At 39.1% G+C, this 26,479-nt stretch overlaps 1 protein-coding gene across 1 annotated transcript in view; it reads right to left on the reverse strand.

Annotated features, from left to right (window-relative positions):
* Positions 1-473: 473 nt before the first annotated feature.
* fig4a (FIG4 phosphoinositide 5-phosphatase a) overlaps positions 474-26,479 on the reverse strand; it is a 60,847-nt gene continuing 34,841 nt past the window's right edge. The window contains exons 21-24 of the mRNA XM_027000907.2: positions 21,493-21,688; positions 17,486-17,568; positions 11,790-11,879; positions 474-1,354 (exon numbers count right to left, since the gene is read on the reverse strand). Of these exons, the coding sequence (XP_026856708.1) occupies positions 1,177-1,354; positions 11,790-11,879; positions 17,486-17,568; positions 21,493-21,688 (547 nt within the window). The 3' untranslated portion in view covers positions 474-1,176. The remainder of the gene's footprint in view (positions 1,355-11,789; positions 11,880-17,485; positions 17,569-21,492; positions 21,689-26,479) is intronic.

Raw genomic sequence — 26,479 nt, forward strand, 5'->3', positions numbered from 1 at the left:
TGCTCGTTTCTACGGTAATGAGGGCAAGAGTGTGCCAAGGCTTGTGTGCCTGCATCTGGACTCACGAGGCACATGAACAAAAGAACGAGGGTGAGTGTGGAAGAGGAGATGAGGCCAGCTAGCCTTCCCTCACATTTATCAACACCTGTTAACACTGAGCACTGAGGAAAGGGGGCGGGGTAGTGCACAAGAGAGACAAGGAGGGCAAGACCAGGACGGAGAAAGCAGAAGAGAAGAAGAGCAGGGCAGAGGGAGAGGGAGAACTGGCAAATGATGGCAACTGCTGAAAATTGTAGTGGAAGTAAAACCTCACCGAATAAATACAATGAATCAGATACAACGAAATGATCATTGGGTGGATAATGTAGGTGTGTAAGAGATACAGAGCAAACAGCAAGAAAGAAGCATATATTCTGCCACAAGCCAAACACTTAATCCCCATGTTGTCGTGACAAATGAAACACAAAACCCAATTCATTGGACACAAGTTTAATAAATACACAAATGTAATCCATCAAAGTGACAGACAAAAGCTGAAGCCTACATGGCTGACATGAAGACAATCACACAGTCAGAAGCAGTGGTACAATATAAATAATTAAGGCAAACAGAAAACAAAATCAAAAACTAAGATATAAACTTCAGTGTTTTTTTTTAAGCCTATTTTTAAGCCTGGTTACAATCATGTTGATAAATCAATTAACATGTTTAAAAAACAAACAAAACAATGTGATTGGAAGAATAATTTTTCTCCTGCAAGCATGTAATATACAGTGGGTATCCACAGCTAATGGAAGTATTTAAAAAAATCATATAAAGTATAATGAAAGTGTAGTTTTGTGTATCACTTAACACTGGTTGTGTCTTTAAAAAATATTAAAGAAAAATAAGTTGAATAAAACTTCAGAACATCTTACCAAACTGATGGTGCAAGTTGGTACTGGTCCAATAATTGTTTTTTAACCATTTTATAAAATTATGGTTCTTCTTGCTACAATGGTTGTGCCCAGAGGCATGGATGCTGATTGTTAATAATGTATAATGAAGGTCAGTAGAAAATGTAATTTTTTTTTTTACCATGCCTTTAAGGTAAATGTGCGTTCATTGGACCAACCAGACAAAGCGAATTATCCACTGAAATGACAGGAGAGAGAGAGAACATATGACAGACTCAAATCACATGTATCGGTTTTTGACGTACTCGCGATACATGAGCAGGTCTTCCCTGCGCATAGCTTTCATCAGGCCCTGGCCTGCATCAATGTGGCAATCGAAGATATACTGGCTCTCTACGTCAACGTGGGGGGGCACGACTTCATAAATGCTGTCGCCACTGAACGATGACACCGGAACTCTGAAATGGTGACAAATACGAAGTGTTTTAAAAACAGAGACAACTGAGACAAACTCAAAAACCTGTGTGCCTGAAAGACTGTGTTCAAGTCTCTGAATGTATCCTTTTTTATTCTCATGGTGATGACCCCGCTATGATTGTATTATTAACGACAAAACAGGTCTTAATCTCAAAATCTTTTTAATATTAGGATATGATCACAAGAAAGTGAGCATTCTGGATATTTTAAAACCATTAGTTACATTATAAAATCTACAACAAAAAGAATTCATAGATTATTGGTAATATACTATTGGTTTTTGTGATTAAAATTCAAGTGGGTTGTGTGCACGAAGCCACATATTGCTGGATGAAATCTATATGTAATCTTACAATTTGTGTTAATACATAGAGAAAGATTTTCTAAATGCAGTTTCATTTATTTTATAGAGGAAAACAAATCAGCTCCCAGTTATTTTTGTTCCATATGCAAGGATTCCCTAGGGAAAACATTTTAGGGGACAAGCTGGTATGAACTGGTCACATGGGCCTGTGCTGGTATGATCTGGTCACACTGGCCTACCACAAACCTAAAAGAAACTAAGTGAAGCACTGAGCGGACACTGAAAGAATCCCTCCATGCTATCTTCACAATGATTAGGGGTTACATATGTTATAGAACTTTAGTTGTTGCCAACCCATTCTCTGTCACACAGAAATCCATGTGTGCTGAATGAGCCTATTGTATCTGCCATGTGGTGGGAAGTCTTACTATAGAATCATGACAAATCTGGATCTCTTACAATTATTCTTCACCTCAGATCAGGAATTAATCAGGGTCCAATATTTTTCACTTTCAACACTGAATAACTGAATAAAACAAACTAGACTATAAACAGTACACATCAAAGAACAGATTAGGATTGTGCAGTGGTACTGATTGTTAGCTATAAATTATTTACTGAAATTGAAAAGCAACATTTAGCAAAGCAATTAAATGACGGTTTAATTGCTATAAATGGTACTGTTTACTTGCTATTATTCTATTTCTGTTCAAAAGACATCACAGGAACAACACAGCAAGCTTTTAAAAATCAAATGAATAATCATTTGGAGAGGATACACAGGAAAGGCAGCATGAGGTAAAAAAAACAGCACTCCAGCTGAATGCTTCAGTGCTACTCTGGAGTTGGCTAGCTCACTTAAAGGCTGATGGGAAGGTAGTGGACTGGAACAAGACTGGAAGGCCAACACTGCGTTATAGTTGTTAAATGAATCACCTGTACACTTAACATCAAACATGCTCTCTCTGTGTGTACGTGTGTTTTGTATAAAATGGGACTTTTCTTGCCCTGCTGTTGTAAAAGATATAGATGTGTCATGTAAACTGTATACAATACCAAAACCTACAGTGCTCCATACTAAGCATTTTGACCTTCTCCATCAATATGATGTTGTTTATGCTGTATTTATAAGGACACGTCATTTATGTGGACGCATATAACAATGTGGTGCATCAATAAATGCTCTAAAAATGCTCCAGGATCACAAACACTGAGTGGCTACCATTGCTCAATTTTGAGTCATTTTAAGTGTGTGTTTTTTGTAAAGTTAAACATAATTTAAGGCATGATTTGCCACATTTTACACATGGATTAGCTAAACAATCAGTATCATTAAATCACAAAGGCACAGAAACAAAAAAACCTTCTAATGCAAAGTACATATAATTGCTCCAAAATTAACATTGAAAAATGGATTAATAACATTAAGAAAAACCTTTTTATAATATTCACATTAAACCATACAAACACCAGAAAACTAAAAAATTATAGAACCTTTAAAATATAGGTCCCCATCATTTTTCATATTATATTTTTGTAAATTGTTTCATAGAAATATCTTTAGTTGACACAAAGGCAAATTCAATGCCCCAGATGACGTTTTCCATACAGAAAAAAATATTCCAAACAGTTTTTCCTTTGAGTTTGCCTCTAAAACCAATAACCCAATCCCACAGATGACCCAGTTCTTCTTACTCCTTTTTGTGGTTTGTTTGTACATGTTCCTCTATGTCACAGTGACATCTGCTAGCACTTTTCCACCAATAAAGTGTCGGTGGTCTTGTTGGAGCTGGTGCCAGTTACCACAAACAAGTGTCTTTTAAGAAAGGACCTGTGTCTGTGGAAGTGGGCATTCCACCATCCGGAAACAGAAGTTGGAAGATTCTGTGTAACATACATGGCCATATTGCGATTAATGCGTTTGTTACTTCTGCAAATCCACTAATGATTCATTACTGTTGTATTTGCTGCAATTATTGTAATTTTAGTTGTACAGGGCGGTAAGGCAGGAGAACAACTTTAATAGGTGACTCTAGGACTTCTCCCTTTGGCTGCTTGCATCACAGGTTCGTTGGTTCCAGACCAGTGAGATTATTGGGCCAGAACAGTACCGATTTTTCTGGCCATGAACTGTGATTCCGTAACGGAAAAACAGCACCATTCTGGATTTTGGCACTGGCACCATGTCAGTGAAACAGTGCTATGTGTGTTCAGTGTCATTTCAGGGTCTCTGACACCCATATAATCATCTGCTGGCTGAATCAACTACCCATTACATTAACATCATCTCAGACCAGCGATACAACAGATAATTTAAAAGCTACATTTTAGAAAAACAGTGAAGATATCAAAACAATGATATGTGATTATGCTGTGTTAAACAAATATTGTTAAATAAGTAGCCACTGGCAGCTTGCATGCTCTTAACCAGCTTCATGAGGCAGCTACTTATGAGATGTGAGAGACAGAGACAGACAGACAGAGTGAGAGAGAGAGACACACACAAAGAAATAATCGAAAGCAACACTGGACAAGCACATGGACCTTAAAACACTGTCCAGTGAAATCACAGCTCTCAGCTCTACCTCCAAACCCTATATTCTTTGTCCTAGCATACACTAAAATCATAAAGCATCATAAAGCAAGGTATATGAAGTTCAGTTCATGAGTGTAAACAACAGAGAGAGAAAAGGAAGGAGACACAGGTTCCAGCAGCATTAAAAATCCAGAAGAAAATATGTTACATAACCATGAGTAAGAAGTTCAACACACCTGCTGAAGTCAAATCAAGGTGCGGACATGTATTTGTTGGATTACATGCACGCAGATGCTAAAGAGTGGTACGGAACCCTTTCTCATTGAAGCATTAAATTCATATCATGGACATCGAATATACAAAGCACAACACATAGCCACCCTCTCCCAAACATACACACACAGGTCATGGGAGAACATGAAGGCTTGAATGAGTTGATGTATAAATGCGTTTTTCATGGTTTTCTTCAAAAATGTGAACAAAATCTATATATATGGAAAACTGTGCCATGCACTCTGTTAAAGCAGACAATCATGCTATGCCCTTCACAATGTTATTAAGCCAAAGAAACATCCAAAATTCAAGTCATGACTGTGATGAGAAAAACTGCAAAACTGCCTCTCTGCAGTAGGTGCACCTAAAAAGCATGAAAAAAAGAAGAAGCAAAAAACAAACTAAGAAAATGAATTCTGAAAGAAAACAGAATTAGAACCATGACGGCAACTGACTGCAGCAATATCAGCAGTTTAGTATACCTTCAGAACAGGGAAAAATCTAAATATACTGTTTGACTTAGCAACTACCTTCAACCAACCCAGGTAAAGAAAAAAATGCTGGAGAATGGGATTAAAAAACTGCTCAAGTTCTGGAAAAAGACCAACAATAACGGTCATCAAAGCTGACAACAACCTCCTTAGTGCAAAAACAACTGGCTCTCGCTGAAGAAGAGAAGAGCCACAAGAAGCAAACTCTCATAAGCAACAAAAACAAGGCATCCAATTCAGAGGCAAAGTCAAAGAATATAGTGGGGAGATTGCAGAAAGCTGGAAGAAAGCACCAACAAAGCAACAGCTTGAAGAGAGCCTTTTACCTTTTGGAATACACCAAATCTATCAATTGTAGAAACATAGCATAAGAAGGACTACGGAAGGTTACAGTAATAGCTTACCAATATCTAAACCAATGTCTTCAAACTTGTCTTGGTGGATAATGGACCCAAACACAGCAAGAGAAGATTTGCTGATAGGCAATAGTCAACCTATCATTTGAAATGAATGAAGTGATTGAAGTGATGAAAAACCCTCAACACCAAGAAGAACACAGCAGCAGAAGCCTGGCAAGGTATCCCAAGAGATCTTGAGATGATGGTGTCAGTAGGAATGACATGAAAGTAATTAATATAACATTATAAAACTAATGTCCAGAAACATCCAGCAAGAAAAAGCTCCCCCCCCCCCATTGTTTTAAAGTGTGCTTTAAGTTGAGCTGTTAAAAAAGCCATATATAAAAATATAAACAACAATAAATGATAATTTTGTTAATTTAATTCAAACTAAAAGTCATCATTCTGTACCGCTGATTCTTTCAAATGGAGTAAAACAAAATCATGTACAAAGAAAAATGACTGACTTCACTACCCACTGGCACAAACACAAGGCAGTGCTTGTTAGTTATTTCAAAAGCAACTTTTCTGCTTCCTTCCATGAGCAGAATTAGTACTGACTAGTGGGTCACGGCAGGCTAGAAGTGGGAAAAATCTGACTTTGTCTCTGAATTCTTCCTGTGTAACAGTTTCTGAATAGAGCTCTACTCTACTCCCTCTGAGAGCTTCTGAACGCGGCATTTCCCCTTCATTTACTGACAATCCATGTGCTTTCTCCACACTTCCCGAGTGGCCCACTCTAACACAGTACCCACTAACACAAAAACATGCTGAGAACTGAGATTCCCACCCAGCAAGATACATACATGTACACAAACTCACGTACGTACGCACACACACACACACACACACACACACACACACACACACACACACACACACACACACACACACACACACACACACACACGGAAACACGCACTCTTACAATGACAACACTTATTACCATATATGTTATTAGAAAACAAAAGCAACTGCATTGACCCTGTATAGCCTGCCAGGAAATAATGATCAAAGTTCAGTATTAATGGATAGAATGAACACTTACACATAAAGCTTTACTGACCCTTACAGAAGAGACAATGATTCCCTGTTCAAAAAATCTCCATCAAAAAGCTGTCAACAGTTTTATCAGTTACACTCATCACACACTAGACCCACATATCCGCAGAACATGTCTGAATCAGGCACGCACAGTCATCTCTGCAGAGGAATCTGTGTTTGCTCAGATGATGAATGACAGAGGATATCCTGAACTGGAAAATCTGAATAGGCAGGATTGTATGCGAAATGTTTGATGACCAAATGGAAGTCAGTTCATTCTTACGGCACTTTCCTGCAAACTCCAGCTACAGATGAGCCAATCGTTGCTCAGACCTCTACATAAACTTAAATCTGCACTTAATGTTTAAAAAATGTTTAGTGTAGATCTACCATCACTCTTTCATTGCATGTTTCCACAGTGATTTCCCCTTCAAATTAATGTAAATTACATATAATCAGTAGGTCTTCTGCAAATGATTTTTGTATTCCTATTATAGATTTGACATAGTTTTGTCGTAAAGTCAGTTGGTACAACTGTGCCATAGCAGATTTAGAAAGCACTCATTTGTTCATCAAATTGTTATAAATTTCCCACATAACTTTCATGAAAATTGCATCCTCCCCATTTGTCTGGAAGTAAAAATGTAATCTAATGGTAAAAAGAGCAACTGGGCTGCTTTCAGAAATCATTAAATGAAAATATATCACTAACAACCCAGAACAATGAAGGACCAATTGTGGAACAGCTTTGGTAGAGGTGTTTGAAGGCATTTGGGGAAAACAATAATTAAAAAAACAAAAAACTAAACAAAAACAAAACCTAATTTCTGGTGACTTTTAAGAATAGCATTCTTTATCCTGTTGGTAACATTTACATTTATGGCATTTAGCTGACGCTTTTATCCAAAGCGACAATTTTGACTGAGTACAACTTGAGCAACTGAGGGTTAAGAGCCTTGCTCAGGGGCCCAACAGTGGCAACTTGGCAGTTGTGGGGCTTGAACCAACAACCATCCAAGTACAAGTCAAGTACCTTAACCATTAAGCTTTTGTGACAAAAACAAGATTCTCTGCAAACAACCAAGTATGATTTGTGAGACAGAAGAGATACGTTAGCCTGCCAGTGCTATCTTGGGTGAGATGAGCTTATTTGGCAAGTCGACATTGTCACCATCATTCCTCCTACATGTCACCACCATCCCTCCTACATGTCACCACCATCACTCCTACATGTCACCACCGTCCCTCCTACGTGTCACCACCGTCCCTCCTACGTGTCACCACCGTCACTCCTGCGTGTCACCACCGTCACTCCTACGTCACCACCGTCCCTCCTGCATGTCACCACCCTCCCTCCTGCATGTCACCACCCTCCCTCCTGCATGTCACCACCCTCCCTCCTGCATGTCACCACCCTCCCTCCTGCATGTCACCACCATCCCTCCTGCATGTCACCACCCTCCCTCCTACATGTCACCACCCTCCCTCCTGCATGTCACCACCCTCCCTCCTGCATGTCACCACCATCCCTCCTGCATGTCACCACCATCCCTCCTGCATGTCACCACCATCCCTCCTGCATGTCACCACCATCCCTCCTGCATGTCACCACCATCCCTCCTGCATGTCACCACCATCCCTCCTGCATGTCACCACCATCCCTCCTGCATGTCACCACCATCACTCCTGCATGTCACCACCATCACTCCTACATGTCACCACCATCACTCCTACTTGCTGGGGCTCACGTGAGCTGTTGCAGCCTCCCGCACTCCCCTCATCGCCTGCATCTGTTATCTATATGGTCAAAAGGGAAAATAAAGCTCCCTGTCTGACAAAAGTAATACAAACCAATTCATAGACTTCCTTTCACAAATATTAGGGCAGCTAATTCAACAGAAAACACAGCAGACCAGATAAGAAAATGGGATGGCTATCTGTTAATTTTATCCAGCCACATCTTTTTAAAGAAAAATGAAATATCTCTTGTGCTATGACATGGCGGTATTTTCAATTCTTACACCTTGGACAATTGTCTTAACAATCATTTTCATTCCAGCATGCCTGATTTTGACCAAATAAATATGGACAATGTATGTGAATTTTATGTTTTAATACACTTTTTGAAAAGTTTGTTGGGGTGTGTTACATATATATGAAATGGTTCCTACACCCATGTAACATTAACAGTGGATCTGTGAGCTGCTAAAACCAAGAAATGAGACACAAAAGCTGCTTGCTTTGTTCAAGTTGTGACATGAGGTCTGTACCATCACAAAAAATTAGACCAAAATAAGATTCAAAAACATCTCCTCCAAGCAAGGCAATTTATCACTTTATATAAAGGCTTAGCGTGCCCATGTGTAAAATTATACTGCATCAAGCCTTAGTTGATCAGATAAATGTATCCCATCGATAATGTCACAATTTAAGGCATTCTGTCACCATGGGAAACTCTGAAGCTACAAAAAACCTCTGAGGCAAAACTTGGATTTCTAAGTTAATGAGATGGATAGAATCTAAGTCCATACAGTTTTTTTCTTTGGAGAACAGTGGTACGTGACTTGTATGACAGGTCTGGACCTCTAGTGAAGTTTGTCATAGCCAAGATCAAATTCTAAATATCAGAACATTGTTGAAAGCAACAAGTTCTTCCTAAAATGCCTTGTACAAGAGTTAAGAATGAACATGCTCATATAAGTGGTTCTTGCATGGGCATGTTCATTCTTAACTCTTGTACAAGAAATATGACTGTGGATTGAAACTGAATCTGCCACAGTTTTGATCTGTGTTAGTTGGCTGTTTGAGTCTCTGTACCTTTTCCAATTTCTGCAAACATCCTTGACTAATGTAGACCACTATTTCCTTATGTGTTGCAACTAAATTGCAAGAGGTCATGGTAGCTGATTTTAACATTTGGTGTGTCAGGCTTAAGGAAACAGCTCTGAAATCTGGGTTGAGCAGAATGGTGCCAAACTGGGTCATCAGGTGTTCTCAGAGTGGGGTGCTCTGTAGCATCATTACATCACCACAGACATTGTGCAAGCTTTTCATTGGGCTGAATAACTTGATAGCAGCACCAAATATTCTCCCATACATTTACAGTCAACTTCAAGATGAAATCCACCACTGATAGCACTGGATTACTCTGAAATCAGTTGATTGGATGGTAGTCATTGCCCCAGGGCAAGTAGTAAGAGTTGAAAGGTTGCTGTGGATCATGGGGTGACTTTCACTCACCTGCCTTTCTGCACTGGCCTGACAGTCATGTGCAGCCATGAGTCAGCATTTTAATGGGGACATCTCACCACTTTACAATAGAGTTCAGGAGACAGACTGTGCAGTCTGAATGTAAATACTGTTTTTGTTTATTTTAACCACTTTAAACTATTTCTATCTATCTATCTATCTATCTATCTATCTATCTATCTACCTATCTATCTATCTATCTATCTATATCAGGTAGGACTTGGAGCCCTTTTTATATGCCGTTTTTACAACTTATTGGACCAAAAGTAACTGGACAATCGACAAAAATGTAGGGGTGTCAATCAATTGTTGTGTTGTTAAGAAGGAAGAACACACATTTGAGCAATAGCAAAAGGCACATGAGCCAAACTGGTAATCCAATATGAACTCATACGGTTTGCTACAAATTGTAATACATGAATAAGCCTAAGGAACAGAAGGCCCAGGATACAGTTTGATAAGAGGTCAAGGAAAGCCTTTAGAGTTCCAGAACAATAACTGGACAGAAGAAATTACTGTTAACTATGGAGTTCTTCGAGACCAAAGAGGATTGTTGCTGACTAGCCACATCAAATTACCTAATGAGAAGCACCAGGGAAGACAATCAGTGGATATGTCTATAGGCATACTGGATTTTAGTCATAGATTTGCCATCAATTAGCAATTAAGGGTATCAACATTTTTTGTTTGAGTGAGATTTCTTCTGCTTTGTTGGTGTCATTGTTTCTCTAACACTTTAAAATATCCTTGAGTTAGCAGAAAGGTAAATGCAAATAAGATTATAATTTTCATCCTCATCATGCCACCTATTATAAGAATCTTACTCATACATATACATGCAGTTGAGGCCGAATGCTTACATACACTTAGGCTAGACATTCAATTTTATTTTTTTAAACTTCCACCATACATTTCCTGTGCCAATTATGGTATATATTATTTTTTCCATAAAGTATATACTTGGTTAATATTTGCCTTTTAAATGCAGAACTTGAACTGAAGTCTAGTCATAAGGTTCTCAGCACTGCTGGATTTTTTTTACCCATTCTTTCTGGCAGAACCGGTATAACTTGGTGAGGTTTGTGAGCCTCCTTGCAAGAACACACTTTTTAAAGTAAGTCCATTAAATTTTCATGGGCTTCAAGTCAGGGATTTGCAATTGGCAATTTGTGAATTTATGCTGTATGTATGTACAAGTTCCTGAGATAACACACAACAGCCTCTGCAGTTTACACAGAAATATGCAAAACCAAACTAAAATAAACATCCAGTGAATGTCCAGTGGTTCTGTCAGCAGTAACACTGAGAGAGAGGTAAAAGGAGAATTGGCACACTGGTTTGAGCATATAAAAACGCTAAACTCGAATATCTACTCTTTACAACCATCTCAAAATGTACAACAGCTCAAAGTTTGAGGTGGATGGGCTGCAGCAGTAGAAGACCACATCATGTTACACTCATGTTAACCATGAACTGGAGTCTGACACTACAGTGGGCACAGGCTCATGAAAAGTGGAAAGTTGAAGATTGAAAAAAATGTTGTCTTGTCTGATTAACCTCAGTTTATGCTGCAACATTCATATGGTAGATTCATAATTTGATGTAACCACAATAAATCCATCGACCCCAACTGCCTTTTGTCCTGGTGATGTTTTAATAGTGTTGGGAATGTCTTCTTGGTAGACACACTGAGCCCCCTTATCCCAACGGAGGATTTGAATGCCACAGTCTATATGAGAATTGTTCCTGACTATCTCTTTATGGAGACCACTTATTTATTTTATAATCTCAAACTGGTCCCAAACTGATTCCATGACCTTCACAATGAGTTCCATATATTTTAGTAGCCTTTCCAGTCACCAGATCTAAGTATCCAAATGAGCATTTTTGGTATGTGGCGGAATGGGAGTTTTGCAGCATTCAGCATCTACAGCTTACAAATCTCCAGCAATTAATGTGATGCAATCATGTAATCATGGACCAAGATCTCAAAGGAATGTTTCCAACAAGAACTGAGGCTATTCTGGGAGCAAATGATGTCCTACAGAGTATTTGTATGAATTCTAAAAAAGTAGCCAGTAAGTGTATAAATGTATATAGGTATAGATATGTGTAACTCACAGGTTTATGACATTTTCCAGAATTTTTCCAGGGTCCATCAGCTGGTCTCTTCTCTCAACTTTGTGCTGGTTTTGGCCAAGGTGAGCAAACCTGTACAAACATTACAAATACACACACCATGCACAATTGATTATAAATAACCCATACAGTATTTCACACATTTATCACACTCACCAAACAATGTGCCTGACTAATGGTCCATGATAGCTCAGTACTATATCAAAACATTCAAATGCACACTTGATGTCTTACCAAAGCTATTGCTCTTCTTTAATGAAAGCATTATGAAGATGGGTCTCTTTATCCCTCAGACACACAGCTCACACTGTTCTCATTGAGAACCTGGGTACCCTTAAATCCCTCACATACATGTGACAGAAGCTTCAGTTTCTTTAGGTAGAGAATATGGGAAAAGGGCTGACCTGATATCTCTATATCATTATATGAGCACATAACATATAGAACAAAAGATAATAATAATATGCATTAGAACAGAGTTAATCCATAGGTTGAGATATCTTCTATTCCGTCTTTAAATTGAATTGTGTCAGAATAGAGAAAGAGAGAGGGATTTCAGCTTTATAAACACCTTTATACATAATCCTGGAGCGACAGGGAAAATAGAGAAGATGAAGAGGGAAGTTTACTGTGTACACCCTGGAAGCCTGGATATGAACTCACTAACACCCTGAAAACTGAAAATGAACCTGCACATATGTGTATATATATATGTGTGTGTGTGTGTGTGTGTGTGTGTGTGCGCGCACATGGGTTTGTGAGCGGTAGATGTGGGTGTCAGTGCGTGTCAGGCTGCCAATGTGGTTGATAACACACAGGAACTGTTAAGGAGATGGTTGGGCTTTGCATGGCATGACTACACTAATCAGAACATTCTGAGAAAGCCAATCAGAGAACTGGACACCTGCAGCTCAGACCAGAAAATCAGGTGCTGAGAGAGAGAGAGAGAGAGAGAGAGAGAGAGAGAGAGAGAGAGAGAGAGAAAGAGAAAGAAAGAAAGAAAGAAAGAAAGAAAGAAAGAAAGAAAGAAAGAAAGAAAGAAAGAAAGAAAGAAAGAAAGAAAAAGAAAGAAAGAGACATTTCACTTGGGTAAAATCAGGTCTTATTTAAGTGCATGAAGTCACTGAGCTACGGTAACTAAGGAATTATCACCTTTAACCACAGGTAGCACTGAGGAGACCATCACTACTACTGCCTATTGAACTATAGAAAAGTAAGATTATATAAGGGTTCATCCATAATGGATGAAGCTAATCTGGCTATGACTAACAATGGGAGAAAACATGGGTCCCTGGGTTACCATCTGGCTTCTGTATAGAATATGGTTTAATCTACTGCAGACAAATAATAAATATCATCAAATTGCATACTATTTCCTTATGGGGTGCTTTACAGAGCAATCCAACAGATCCCAGAAAAAGCTTTTAAAAGATTTGACTATTAAATATGAGAAATGTGTTTTTCCAGATTTTTAAACAGTAGTCAGCATTTGAAATGCATTTCAAGTGTGTCCTCAAAGATGATGAGGTCATTATGCAAATTGTACATTGACTACCAAAGGACAAAGCCCTGGACTCATTTGCATTTCAAAAAGGAGCTGTGATAACAGTCCTGAGATAAGTATGAATGTGTGTATGTGTATATGTGATTAAAAAAGACATTCAACATTGTATTGAACCAAACCCTCTTGTTTCATGATCTATTGGACGTTCTTTACCCAGTCACTATGCACAGCAAAGGTAAGCTCCAGTGGGGTGACACAGGATTGTATACTGGTCCCTGTTATTTAGAATCAATTTGGCAACTTTTAGATTCACTGCTCCCTCAATGCAGACAACAATGTAAATACAAGAAGCTGTAAAGTCTAATGGGGTATCAGTCCTGCAGCACCCCTGACCTCCACAATTTAGTGCCTTCCAGCATGCTAGCATTAGCTCATTAAGAAGCCACATCTTTACATATCTCCTGCATTCTTCTGCCCTGTGATGAGGTGGTGAGATGTGCTTGTAAAAACTTTGTATTACAGATAGAATGAGACACCCTAAACCCTTAGCAGTGTTCAGAATGATGTAATGGAGAGAAGGGGTGAAGCGGTAGAAAGGGTCATAGCAGTACTACACATCACCAAAATAAAGGTTACAACAGTCAGAGTAGATAACAAGAAATAAAGCCTAGCCTAAGAAATAAAGATTTGGCCAAATGAGAAAACGTAAATTAAAATGACAAAAAGATAGTTTGCGTGTCAAAACTATAAAGATATTTTATCAAAACAGAAAGTTGATATTGCAAGAGACTCATTTGGATGATAAAGAACATTTAAAACTGTACCGTGTTGGTTTTAGGTAGATCTCATTCTCTACTAGGAATAGTTATACTGCTGAGAAAACATTTGCCATTCATACTGCTGTTTTGTGTGAAGGACAGAGGGGTTCTCTATTTGATTGTGAGAAGTATTCTTGAAGGGGAAAGAGATTGCTGTTACAAATGTATATTACCCCCCTAGCTAACCAGTTTAATTTTTTTCCCCTGTGCCTTTTCAAAACTGACATGAATATGAGTAATTCAGTAATTGGTGGTGGTTTTAAATGTCAATCAAATGCCAAAACAGATAGGTTTCTTTGGGAAAAGTATTACTGTTATCGCAGGCTAAGGCTATTAACATTATATGTGAGGATCTACATAATATTGATATTTGGAGAGCAGAGCACCCTGCAGATATAAAGTTTACTTTTTTATCAAACGTGTAAGAAAATGCAAAAAGAATTATTTTTTTATTCTGTAATTTTTAGCTCAATTGGTAATATATTTATATCTCTTAAGGCTGAGACTTGACCCCTCTTGCTTGAATGACCATAATCAGTCCAATCTGAACAGATAGCACATCCTTGTTGTCTGAGACTTTAAAGGCCTTCTTACAAAGTGTCTTACACATATCTGACATCATATAAAAGATGTAATCAGCGTGATAAAAAAACCCACTTGAAAACATTCTTTTACAAACTGAAAAAGAACACATCTAGAATTTGTCATTGGTGATACTGAAAAAAAATACTGCTCTGTGTTTCATTGCTAGACTTCTGATGAATGATACAGAGGTGATAATAAAATTTGCTAAACAATGATTACATGAACATGAAATAAGGCAGGAAGATACCTGACATACCTTACAAGGGAAGTTATGAGGCTACAATTACTAATAATACACTTTAGTTTTTCTAAAACTTGCACTCAGTGCTTCAATTTCCAAGGAGGAAGTGCTCAATGCTATTAAGAAAGTGCAATTAGGAAATATCCCAGGTAGGGATGGACTTACTGAGATCTACAAAGGATTTCTAAATCTCCTGGTTACCCCATTACTGAATATGTTTAACATCTCTTTTGGTATGGTTCTTCTGCACATTTCTTTCAGAGAAACTAATGTTTCTCTAATTCTGGAGAAGGAAAACCCACCAGAGTATTTTGCCACCTATATGCTTATTTCTCTTTGTAGATAAGAGAATGTAGATCTAAATGTAGATCTGAAGCTCCTTTTGAAAATGTTGCCAGCCCAATTGGAGAGTCCATTCCTTTACATTATTAAGGACCAGAAATCCTGTAACAGTGTTAGCAGACTTTTAAATATTGTTTGTTTTACAATAGCAGGCTGTAAATGGGATTGTGATTTCAATAGACCCTGAAAAGGCATTGGACAGCATAGAACAATACTTGTACATACCTTGTACACACTCTATGTACGTTTGGGCTAAGCGAGAACTTTACGTGGTTAGACTTTTTTTTTTTTTTTACAATAATCCCTTTGCTGCAATTCTCACTAGTGGTCTGATTTAATCATTTTAGTATTTAGTGAGGCATGACACTGACCCTTATCACATACCTTGTTTGTTCTAGCCATTCAACAACTATCTGAAGCAATTAGAACATTGTGGATTTGATTCACTTAACTTGGACTTGAGTTCAACCAAGTCACAAATTTGATGACTTGTAAATAGATTCAACAATACTATAAAACACTTGCAACTTTGCAATCTTTTGTTACTTGCTGTATCTGTAGCTGTAACTCTGAGCTGCTCAGATGTTTATAAACATCACCTAGCAACCAGAGAAATTCTGCAGCCAATCACAGGAAACTTGGGGGGTGCCAGTGTTAAAGTTTGTGTGGGCTTGAAAGATACTGCCAGAAATAATGATTTTAATGATCTAAAGACTGTACCATTGTAATTAAAAAAGAACTGCAACAAGGAAAATGTGTGGTGAAGATAACTGATGCTGATGGGGAAAAGAACAAAGTTTGTTCAAACATTGAGGCTAAAAAAGGAACAGTATATCTGTGTTTATATAGCTAAATTAGTTTAGTAATTAATTAGCTAGATGGATGACTGAAAATGGCAAACTAATGATGAACAATAGCCTAACAGTAAATGTGAAAGGAGTTCTCTCCCAACACACCATTTATACTGTTGATTTTTTGTCTAGTTGTATAAGAAAAACATATTCCATCGATTGAGTGACCCAAGGGATTAAAAGTCGATCTGCCTCTCAATCTTTTGTTAATCCCTAGGATCAATTGATGGAAGATGTTATTCTTATACATATTATACTTTTGTATCTCAGACATCCAATCTCTGATTATATACCTATAACCTGTCCTGTAAAGTGGACAACCTACGTTATATTTTGATATCACTGGTTAAGAGCTTTATGGTGCAACTTATTTTCAATACGTAATGGTATGTTGGAGGAAAACAAATTTGATGTTTACCCCGCTGCACTCGTAGAGGACATATGAAGAGAGATTATCATGTGTTCAGTTTTATGTTGTCATAGGAGAAACCTGGTCTAACATGCGAGTCATTTTTTCCACAGATAATTACTTTGACACATTCATATTTTTGCAGGGAAAACCTATTCATTCGGTAGGAAATGACATGTCCTAAGCCCAACACTGGCAGATGCATTCTTCATTCAGTCTTTTAAGCAGGTATGTAGGGTATGTATAGATTGTCTCTACAATGTACAGTATTTACACAACAAACATTTTTGTGCCATCCAGTGTCAAAAATGGAGCATTCCACACATATAGGAAGGAGTTAAATTGTGACTTGTCTCAGGACTTGAGTGTACAGACTTGACTTTTTTTACTTGCAGTGTAGTAACTTGTTACAACCTGTTTTAGGAACTTTTTAATTTTTTAATCCAAATGAAAGCTTTAATTTTTTAAACTGGCCTGTCTATAGTTTATCCCCCTCCCTCCCCCGCAGAAATGCCAGTAAAGTTCTGTACATACAAGTGTGTTTTCTGATATTTTTGTCTTCTTAATATTTCCTGAAGTGCTGTCTTGAATTATTTTGACATTGGACAGTAACATAATACTGTTAAGAAAGTCAAAGAAAACATGCACACACAATCTTGCTCAGACACACAAAGAGCCCTGCACTTCACTGCTGATACATGACATCCTAATGTATATTGTGCTTTTACATTAGAGATCTGCTCACAAAGCCAACATTGAAACATCTAAGCTAGACTTATCCTGCTACCATTTCAAAACAGTGGCAACTACACTGATATCCATTTAATACATTCTTTGGTGAAGAATGTTCAGATTGTTTTTTAAATTACCTTTGTCTGTCTCAGTGTCATATGTCTTTGGCATCCCCTTAAGAAATGATAAGTCTGACCTGTGGTATATGAGAAGGTCCTGCTCCACCGGCAAAGCAGACAGGTTCAAACCGTATGTTTCCCTTGGCGGTGCCTGCTGCTCCTGGGGAGGTTTAGAGGTCAAAGGGTAAAAGGTTACATAAACTCTGGGTCAGTAGCTGGTAGGTTTATAACTAGTAACTGATATGACTCATGGACTTATTAGACCAAAGACTAAAATGACAGTCCCAAAGGAAAACAAAGTGACATTAACCAAGCCAATTGGAAACAGATAGATTTTTTAAACATATGCATATTTCATTTCCACATTATGGCATTCATACAAGTGCAAATAAGATACAGATATTACACACAATAACACACATATTCACCATCTCTCCCACCAGTGTATGATTTTAACAGTTCTATAAAACACTAAAACAGTCTAGCCAGCGCTAAAGTCTTTTAATATCTGTGTTATGTTTAAGAACAATGAATTTCATTAATGGCTATGTGTGTCCTATGTTCTCAAGAATAAATTTCAACAATGAATTAAAAGTACTCCACATGCCAGAAGCTAAAAATGCTTTAAAATAATGTTAAAGAGTAAGGAAACATTTGCCCTGTGTACCTGAAGATGTAACCATATTACCTCTTCAAAGCTGTGAGGTTACTTAAAACGTGGAGTTTGAGGAGAACAATTACTATTTTTCTTTTTTCCTGCAGGAATTCATGGGTACAGGGGTAGAATGCTGAACTACAAGCTTTATTACTTTTACTGAAGCCTATTTATATAGTGCTAGAACAGCATGGAGACTTCACAACATTTACCGGTAAAACCTTATCCACATTCAACATATGTTGACATAAAAATGCACATATTTTGCTGTAAGCATGCTTACACACCCAAAACACACATCAAAGTGGAATCAAAGCAGAGTGTGTAGTGGAGTATAATTACTGTACAAGGCGGGTAATGAGTTTGACGTTTAAATATTTTATCAGTCATGTCTCTTTCCTTTGTCGCCCTTTCTGAGGTGATCCATCACATCACATGACACACTCGGCATGCATGTGTGTACGTTATCTGCACACACTCTATGAATTCTTGCTCCAGGCTCCAAAATATCATACATGAAAAATGAGGCCATGCTATAGAAGAATTAAGGAGAACTCTCAAAAAGATGGATGCATTAATTAAACACATGATGAACTACAGTATCAATTAGACCTCAAGGAATGACATTATGTGGGAGAATAAAACTCCACTGTATAATGCATGATACAGCCAGCTTTTACATCTGAAACACTAGTATATAAAGAATAGCCGAGGAATTCTTCCTAATGATAAGCTGTTTCACTTGTCTGAGTCTCATTTCCTTGCATAAGACTGATCCATGCATGGACATGCATTATGGAGATTTACATGCAAATAGGTTTAGGATCATGTTGCATAATTAGGTTTATGATCTTCCATCACATTTGCATGTTTTATGTTAATGGTATAAACCAAAACATCTTGCAGAAAACAAAACATCTTGCGCACACTTCATCAATATGTAGCTCTGGTTAGTCTTATGGCGCAGACTTATGGGGGGGGGTAGCAAGAGAAAGAGAGAAAGAGAGAGAGAGGGGTTGAGAAACAGCATAAAAGGACATGAAGGTAAAACAGCACTTTTGCTCAAGTTCCAGAACTCTGTGGCAAGCTATTTAGTAGACGAAGCTAGCAGGGTGTGCGCTGGGGCTTTGCAAACTGCCCGTAACCTGGGCAACGGCAATTGCAGCACCTCACCATGGCAACAGATGGGGGCGATATACAGTGTTCTTGCAGAGGCAGAGGGCAGCCAGGCTCGCCTGAGGACCGCAGGCACTAGGGCATCGGCAGACATGCTATTGGCCACCCCCCTCTCCTCTCTCTTCACTAGCCTGCTTGTGCACACGTAGCGCTCACCCACACGTGGCCATATCGGGAGCAGACGTATTCCCTTTCCGCCACGTACGGAGCAAAAAGTGAGCCGCAAGCACAAAGCGAGAAGAGAGAAAAAATAAAGAAAAAAACGCAAAAGAAAACAACGGGGATGCAAAGCTAAAAGGATCAGCTAAGTGCAAATGGTCCACATGGAAAGGGTCACACCAGTGCCCCAGCAGGGTGTGCGTGGGCAACACGCCCACTGCCAGTCATCAGTAAAGCCACAGCCACAGGTTCCGAATGACAAGGCCCTAAAGTTCTGAATTTCCACTGCTAAACAATCACCAATCCGGGCCTTAGAATTTTAGGTTCTTTAACCATAACCAAAGTTAGTTACCCCTGGATGTACTGGTTAGCTGAGTTTTGCAAGATGCATAAACTACTTTACTACATTAATGAAGTATAACATGATTATGCTCTTTTTGTCAGTTGCACGCTCAAACTCCAAATGTGAATAGAAGAGGCATGTGAGTGGTGTGTGAGTGGCATTTTCTAAATGATGTCCCGTGGGCAATTGTATCAGACAGGCTAATTGTGTGGTGGGGACATGAGTGTGCAGGGCTGAGTGGGCTCAGCTGTGCCACAGGGATTCTACTGCTTGTGTCACGGGTCTTCCCCTGCATGGACACAGCCCTGAGGCTGCAGCAGTCTGCTCAACAAACAGATGCTGAACAGCTCAAGCTTAGCAGCCAAACACACACGTACGCATGGCCACACACACACACACACACACACACACACACACAAATAAGCATACATGCATGCGCACACACACATACACACTCAAGGCCATGCACACACACTTGCATGCACACACTAAAGTGCACTAAAGCTACGTTTTTACTGTATACAGACCAATGTACACACGCACACAAACGTGTGGGCACACAGACGCACAAAAGGACAGTGCAGTGGTTTCTACGCTGCACACTACAGTGCAGTGGTTTCCATATTGCTTTTCTACAATAAACAGCAGGTTAACAAAGATCTCCATTAAGTGTGGGGAGGTTCACATGCACACAGACACATTATTGGAGTTGTTGTAAACACTGTACTGCTTGATTTGTCTAGCAAAGCCAGAATGTCAAAGTCGTTGCTGTGATTTGCCAACTGCCATTAACCACAAGATGAACAGGAGAAGAGGCTCAGGGAGGTAAAGAGGGACACCAGATCTTTTCCATTCACCTATTAAAAATCCTCCCACTCCACCCCCCATTCCTCCCTCCATGTCTCTCCAAGAAAACAAAACCAAGCAGCCTAGTTGGCATGGCAACATGACAAAAAAACCTTGAGTCACACGTGTGGGATGTGCGGCCCCAGAGAGAGAAAGACGGAGGGAGACAGGGAATGTTTTTTGTGTGCCTATGCAATATCATTGTATGAACACTGTGAATGTGAATAATATTTGGTACAGATATGAAAATGATTAGAAGCTCTTGGCAACATTAATTAAATGATTGATTTTTTAAATTTACCATGCTTTACTATTAATCTTGGAGACTATTATCCAGTAACCACTGTGAATTGTTTAGATATTACATTGTGGAATGTACAAAGTGAAAGATATGTAGCTCCTAGTGAAGAATGAGAAGCTTTAACCACCGGCAAGTCCTCTGAACGAAAGGGGTTAATACTGACTAAAATGACAAGTTTCTGCGTAGTTTTGGAATGTAGATCTGTGTAGTTTTCTGTGTCCAATTTTAATAATCAGTGTCATTTTGCTAAAGATAGGGATCTGCATCCCATTTAATTTGAGTCACAGTGTAAACCGAAGGTCTAGTTGGCTATGTACAGTGCCCAACAGTCTGTTTCTGTAATGATTGATATAGTAAAACAGATAGAAAGAGATAAAGTGGGGGGGGGGGGGCAGACATCAGAGATTAACCTTCCAGAGGATTCGTGACTGGCTGCCTACCACATTGCTCCTGACTTCACTCACTCTGAGAAAGCACATCTGGCTAACGTGCCTGTAATTGCTTAGCCATCCATTTCTAATGGAGAGCATCCCGGAGGCTCACTGACACTGTCTGGCACTTCATTCATGTGCAGTAATTGGTTAACAAGGGGACACCCCCTTACCTCCTGGTTACGGACATTGTCGCCCGACTCCGTGATCTTAACAGGTGTGGAGCGCTGCGAGACGGTGGCGTCATCCTCTCGATCTTCTTCAGAGTCGTCCTCCGAGCTGCTGGAGATCTGCTCCTCACTGGGGGGTGGGGGTGCACTAGCTGCAGTCTTTCGCTGCAGTACTGTCTCTTCTTTATTAGACTTATTACTGCAGATAGAGACAGAGAGGGAGAATGAGTTGTAAAAGATGTTTAAAACACATTGAAGGCAGGATAGGTAGTCTGATGAACTGGCAATTTTTTTAAAGTGCTTGACAGTTAAAATGGTTTCATCTTGGTATCTGCAACATGCTATACATTTCAGAAACCTAGTTAAATGATTCTGGGTCAAGGGTCAGATAGGAAGAAAACATGAGGATTATGGGAGGATTCATAAGAGGATTTTGGTAACATCCATTATTGACACAACCAATAATGCTGCTTTGGTCACAATATGACCATAATATGATGATAAGCATAAAATGCTTCTAAGAATGTTTTTGTTTTTCATAGTCCATCACACTGGATGACATGCTGTTATTTGTTGTACACATTTGCATTACTGACTACATCTACACTAGCGGTCTACTCCAATAGTGGGTTTACATATGAATAACCTTACACAAGTGACCAAAAGATTAAAAACCTGCTCAAATAAGTTTCCAGAGCGATTGTTTTAGCAATATGTCTTAAGATGTTACACATTATTCCTTGCAGTGGTTTACAGCAGATAAATCACTAGTAGCCATACATAAATAAATTAGTGATTATACATTTTATAAAATAAGTCAATTACACTACCATTTTGTGGCTTTGAGTGGATGAATTATTTTTAACCATTACTGATACCAGCTAGTTCCTCTTAGATTGAGTAACATATAGACCTGCCTGACACTGAGTAAATACACAGAGTACTGCAACTATGCCTCATGTTCACAATCATGGGCCAATGGTCAATCTGGCAACCTGTCCCACATGACCCATGAGTGACAGAATCAACAGTTAATACTGAGCAGAGAGACCATGTGCTGTCCTTTCACACTTGAAAAACAACAGTCAGGTGCAGTACCACAGGTTAAATATTCACACACTTGAGTAGGAGACCTTCTCTCTCTCTCTCTCTCCCCCTCCCTCTCTCCCCCCCCTCCCTCCCCCTCTCCTTCTCTCCCACCCTTTCCCCCTCTCACTCTCTCTCTTTCTCTCTCTGTGAGTGTGTGTGAAAGGTTTCCTGGCAGTAAAGGTTGATCACTGTGTGACTGTTTTTTCGCGTGTGTGGATGTGTATATTAAGTGGCTGATGTTTTTGTGCCCTCACCACCAATGTGTTTCATATTCCGGTAAAAAAAAAAAAAATATATATATATATATATATACACATACCCGTCAAGTATGTTTGCTTCAGGTGAGCTTAGATAAAAAAGAAGAGGGTTTAAACAGAATAAACCTGAGTTTAAAAAAATAAATAATGCAATTATAGAGTCCAAAAAGGTGCTCCAAACGGGATGTTCCTTACTGCTGGGACATGAGTTCACAGCTCAGCGATCCCACAGCTGTACACACCCGGCAGAACAAGTATAGCACAACAGAATCTGTTCTCTGTGAGGAAAATCTGAGTTCCCTCCCGTCAATCGTAGGGATTCTAACCAAACAAGTTGTCTGTTAGGTGTTGGAGAGTTCTCGTCCGAGTACATTTTAGCTGTTCTACAAACAGTGTATGAGTAGTCCCTTGAAATGATGCGGTGTATACATGTGTCAAAAAGGACCATGTGCTCGCCCTCCCAGACTTGTAGCTATGGGGCAATAGATAGACACCTAAAGAGCAGATGAGAATTCCTGAGCTTAATCTCATTTTAATTTAGATCCGTTTCATTCCAGCATTTACAAAAATGTGCAGGAGATAAAATTTTGCATTTCCATAAATATATAATTTGTAAAAAAAAAATAAATAAATAAAAATCTAAATATCACCTGAAAGCAGCTATAAAATATAAAACTTCAACCAAAGACCAAGATGATGCAAGCAAGATAATTCAACACCAGAAATGACCAGGGCAGAGAACACTTCCAACAAGACTGCAGAAAACAAATGTAAAGCTCCAGGGAAATTAAGAGACATCAGAAGCGAATGCTTCCATCACCTCCTCGCAGAAGTATGCTGGAAAAATGCTGAAAAATAGGAGAATAGGCGTGATACACATGAAGAGGACATCTGCCAGTGCCACAGAAAACTAGTCATGGGCCTCTGAGCCTGTTGAGATGCCAGATGAAGAAGTGTTAGGGATGGATCCAAGCCCATTAACTCTAATGTCAGTAAGAGCTGGCTGTGATCTCTGATTCACTCATCTGTTTCTGCACTGCATTTTCCTCAACCTGTTTTCAATGGTGCAAACTGCCCCTTGGGTGAGCAGGGGATGGGTGTGCACAACATCCCATCTGTATAAGAAGTGTACTTCAAGAACTTTGTCAAAAACTGGTCATGGTTCAGCCAGCACTAAATACTATGTTTGTACAATAAACAGTCCCCACCTCACCCCTGCTGTGAGGGCACTTTATTAGCTCTTGAACATTAGCATAAAGAGAGATTAAGAAACTGAAACTGTTTGTAAATGGACAAGTGAACAAGTCTGATAAACATCTCATTCATAAATTCATAAACATCATTATGTTTATGTTGTGAGTAGACATGTAGTCACAGGGAGCTATGAAATAGTTTGATAATGTCACCTCTGGTAATCAGCAATCACTTGTTAAAATATGAATGAAAGGTAAATACTATATGTTCTTGAAACCTCTCTCAAGCAGTTGTAATCATCACTTTAGCACCAGATGAAAACTGTTTTCCATACATCACCCCAGAGAACTGACACCATAATCGTTGGGTCGTTGCCCCATTACCTCCACCTACATCATGGCTGTCTGCGGGTAATGAAATCCGAACAAGGCATGATTGCCTGCATGATTAATTCTACAGCTGTTAATATTCAGATTTAGACCAGTTTTGGTCAGATCTCATGTTTAACTGCCATTTGTGTCACCTGCATGGTGGTAATGTTATAAAAGCCACACAAAAGCAGAATATGGTTAACAAAACACTTCTTCCTTTATATATTAAAAAAAAAGCCTCTCATGTCTCATTCTGTTGCCCTCAAACCAATATACTGAAAACAAATAGACACTGCCCTACTGTTAATCTTATTTACATTAAAGACATAGTGAAACCAAATAGTCCATTTTTTTTTTTTTAATAATTCTTCCTCAAAGGACAATAGAACTGACAAAAGAATAATCTGAAGAAATCACAAGACCCCTTTTCTTGTGATTGCTTTATTGTGATGTGATCTCCACTCTGCACAGCAACTAAGCAGGCTGTAACTCACATTAATAACATCATTGCATGCAATGTGTGATTCTGTGTATCTAGCATGTCTAATCACTTAGTTTGCATTCATGTGTGTCCCTGGCCTACAACTGCTGCCAGCTGCTTTATTAGTACTGATGGGACTGGTTGTTAAGCCTCTTGTGTCTCCTGCATCCTCCTCAAAGAACTCTCAGAATGTTGGCTTTATTGTGTGTCTCATCGGCAAAGGGGAAATTACTAATTACATTAAGAAAAAACAAGCACAGCATCTTAGAAAAATGAACAAGTTTAGTTAAAAGCACAGGTGGTGAACAAAGCGAGCAAACCAAAAGTAAAATAAAAAACACGCATGCATGCTGTGGACTCCCCTCCCCAGTTCTGCAGGTCAATGGTAGCTGAAATGAGAGGCTTGGAATGGACCAAGCCTGGGGAAGGATCACTTTGGTGTGAGCTTCAAGAATGGGCTTGGACAAGCAGACATCTGGTGCTGAGGGTCTCCTGTAAGCATTCAGACTCCTTTACAATTTATTGTGTTGTGTATTTGATTTTGTATGTATATAATTGCCTTTTTGTTCAAATTAACTTTCTAAACTCTATAATAACAATTTTCACTTTGTCATCACGGATGATTAGATCTAAATTAATGGGTAAAAATGGCAAGTATATCCATTCAACGTCAAACCCACATCACTGAGAGCCACAGGTGAAGGAGTCTGAATACCCAGCAGGCACAATATCCTGGACAAGAGAAGAGTTGTAAGCTGCTGATGTCAATACCAGGAAACTCCCACAATACATGGGGTACTCCATCCCGGATCCAACATCCAAAGACTGTCCGACAGCCAGAAGGAGGGGGGGAAGGGGTCTACAAAGCATAAGATCCACTGTCCAGGGAGTGAGACATGAAACATTTCCTTTTACTTTTATGGCATTTAGCTAACGCTTTTATGCAAAGTGAGTACAATTTGAGCAATTGAGGGTTAAGGCTCAGGGGCCCAACAGTGGCAACTTTGCAGTGGTGGGGCTTGAACCAGCAACCTTGCTGATTACAAGTTGAGTACTTTATCCACTGAGTTACCACTGCCCTTTGATGACTATATCCAAGCAGTGGCCTTCAAGGATGACCTTGGTTACCATGGAATTTCATGAGGTGTCATGGAAGGATAAATCCTCAATGCAATGTACCACCAACAGATAGCAGAGGTGGCTGACATAAAAAACCTGTCAAATGCTAAAAAAGGACTGAAGGACAGCACGTTCTGTGAGCCACTTTTGATGTCAGGCCCTCCCATGAGATTTTTTTTACACCGATTTAGCACCAATTTATTTTTAAACATTTAAAAGAAATGTTACATTTAAAATGATTAAAACACCGGTTGCCATCAATTTTAGCCATTTCAAGATATGGCCCTCTGTTATGTGGTGTTAGTATCACTTTGTTCACGTGAGCCAGGTTATGAGATTTTTTACCTAGATACTCAGTCCAAAGCACACAGTTAGCACAAATAAAGAGGAGTAAGGTGTGGAAGTTTCATTCAAGACATAGAGTATGAGTGGGCAATAAAACCTGTGCAATTCTAACCCTGAGGCTGTCTATGCAAACC

This window comes from Electrophorus electricus, chromosome 8 (assembly GCF_013358815.1).
Source record: "Electrophorus electricus isolate fEleEle1 chromosome 8, fEleEle1.pri, whole genome shotgun sequence".
Taxonomy (NCBI): domain Eukaryota; kingdom Metazoa; phylum Chordata; class Actinopteri; order Gymnotiformes; family Gymnotidae; genus Electrophorus; species Electrophorus electricus.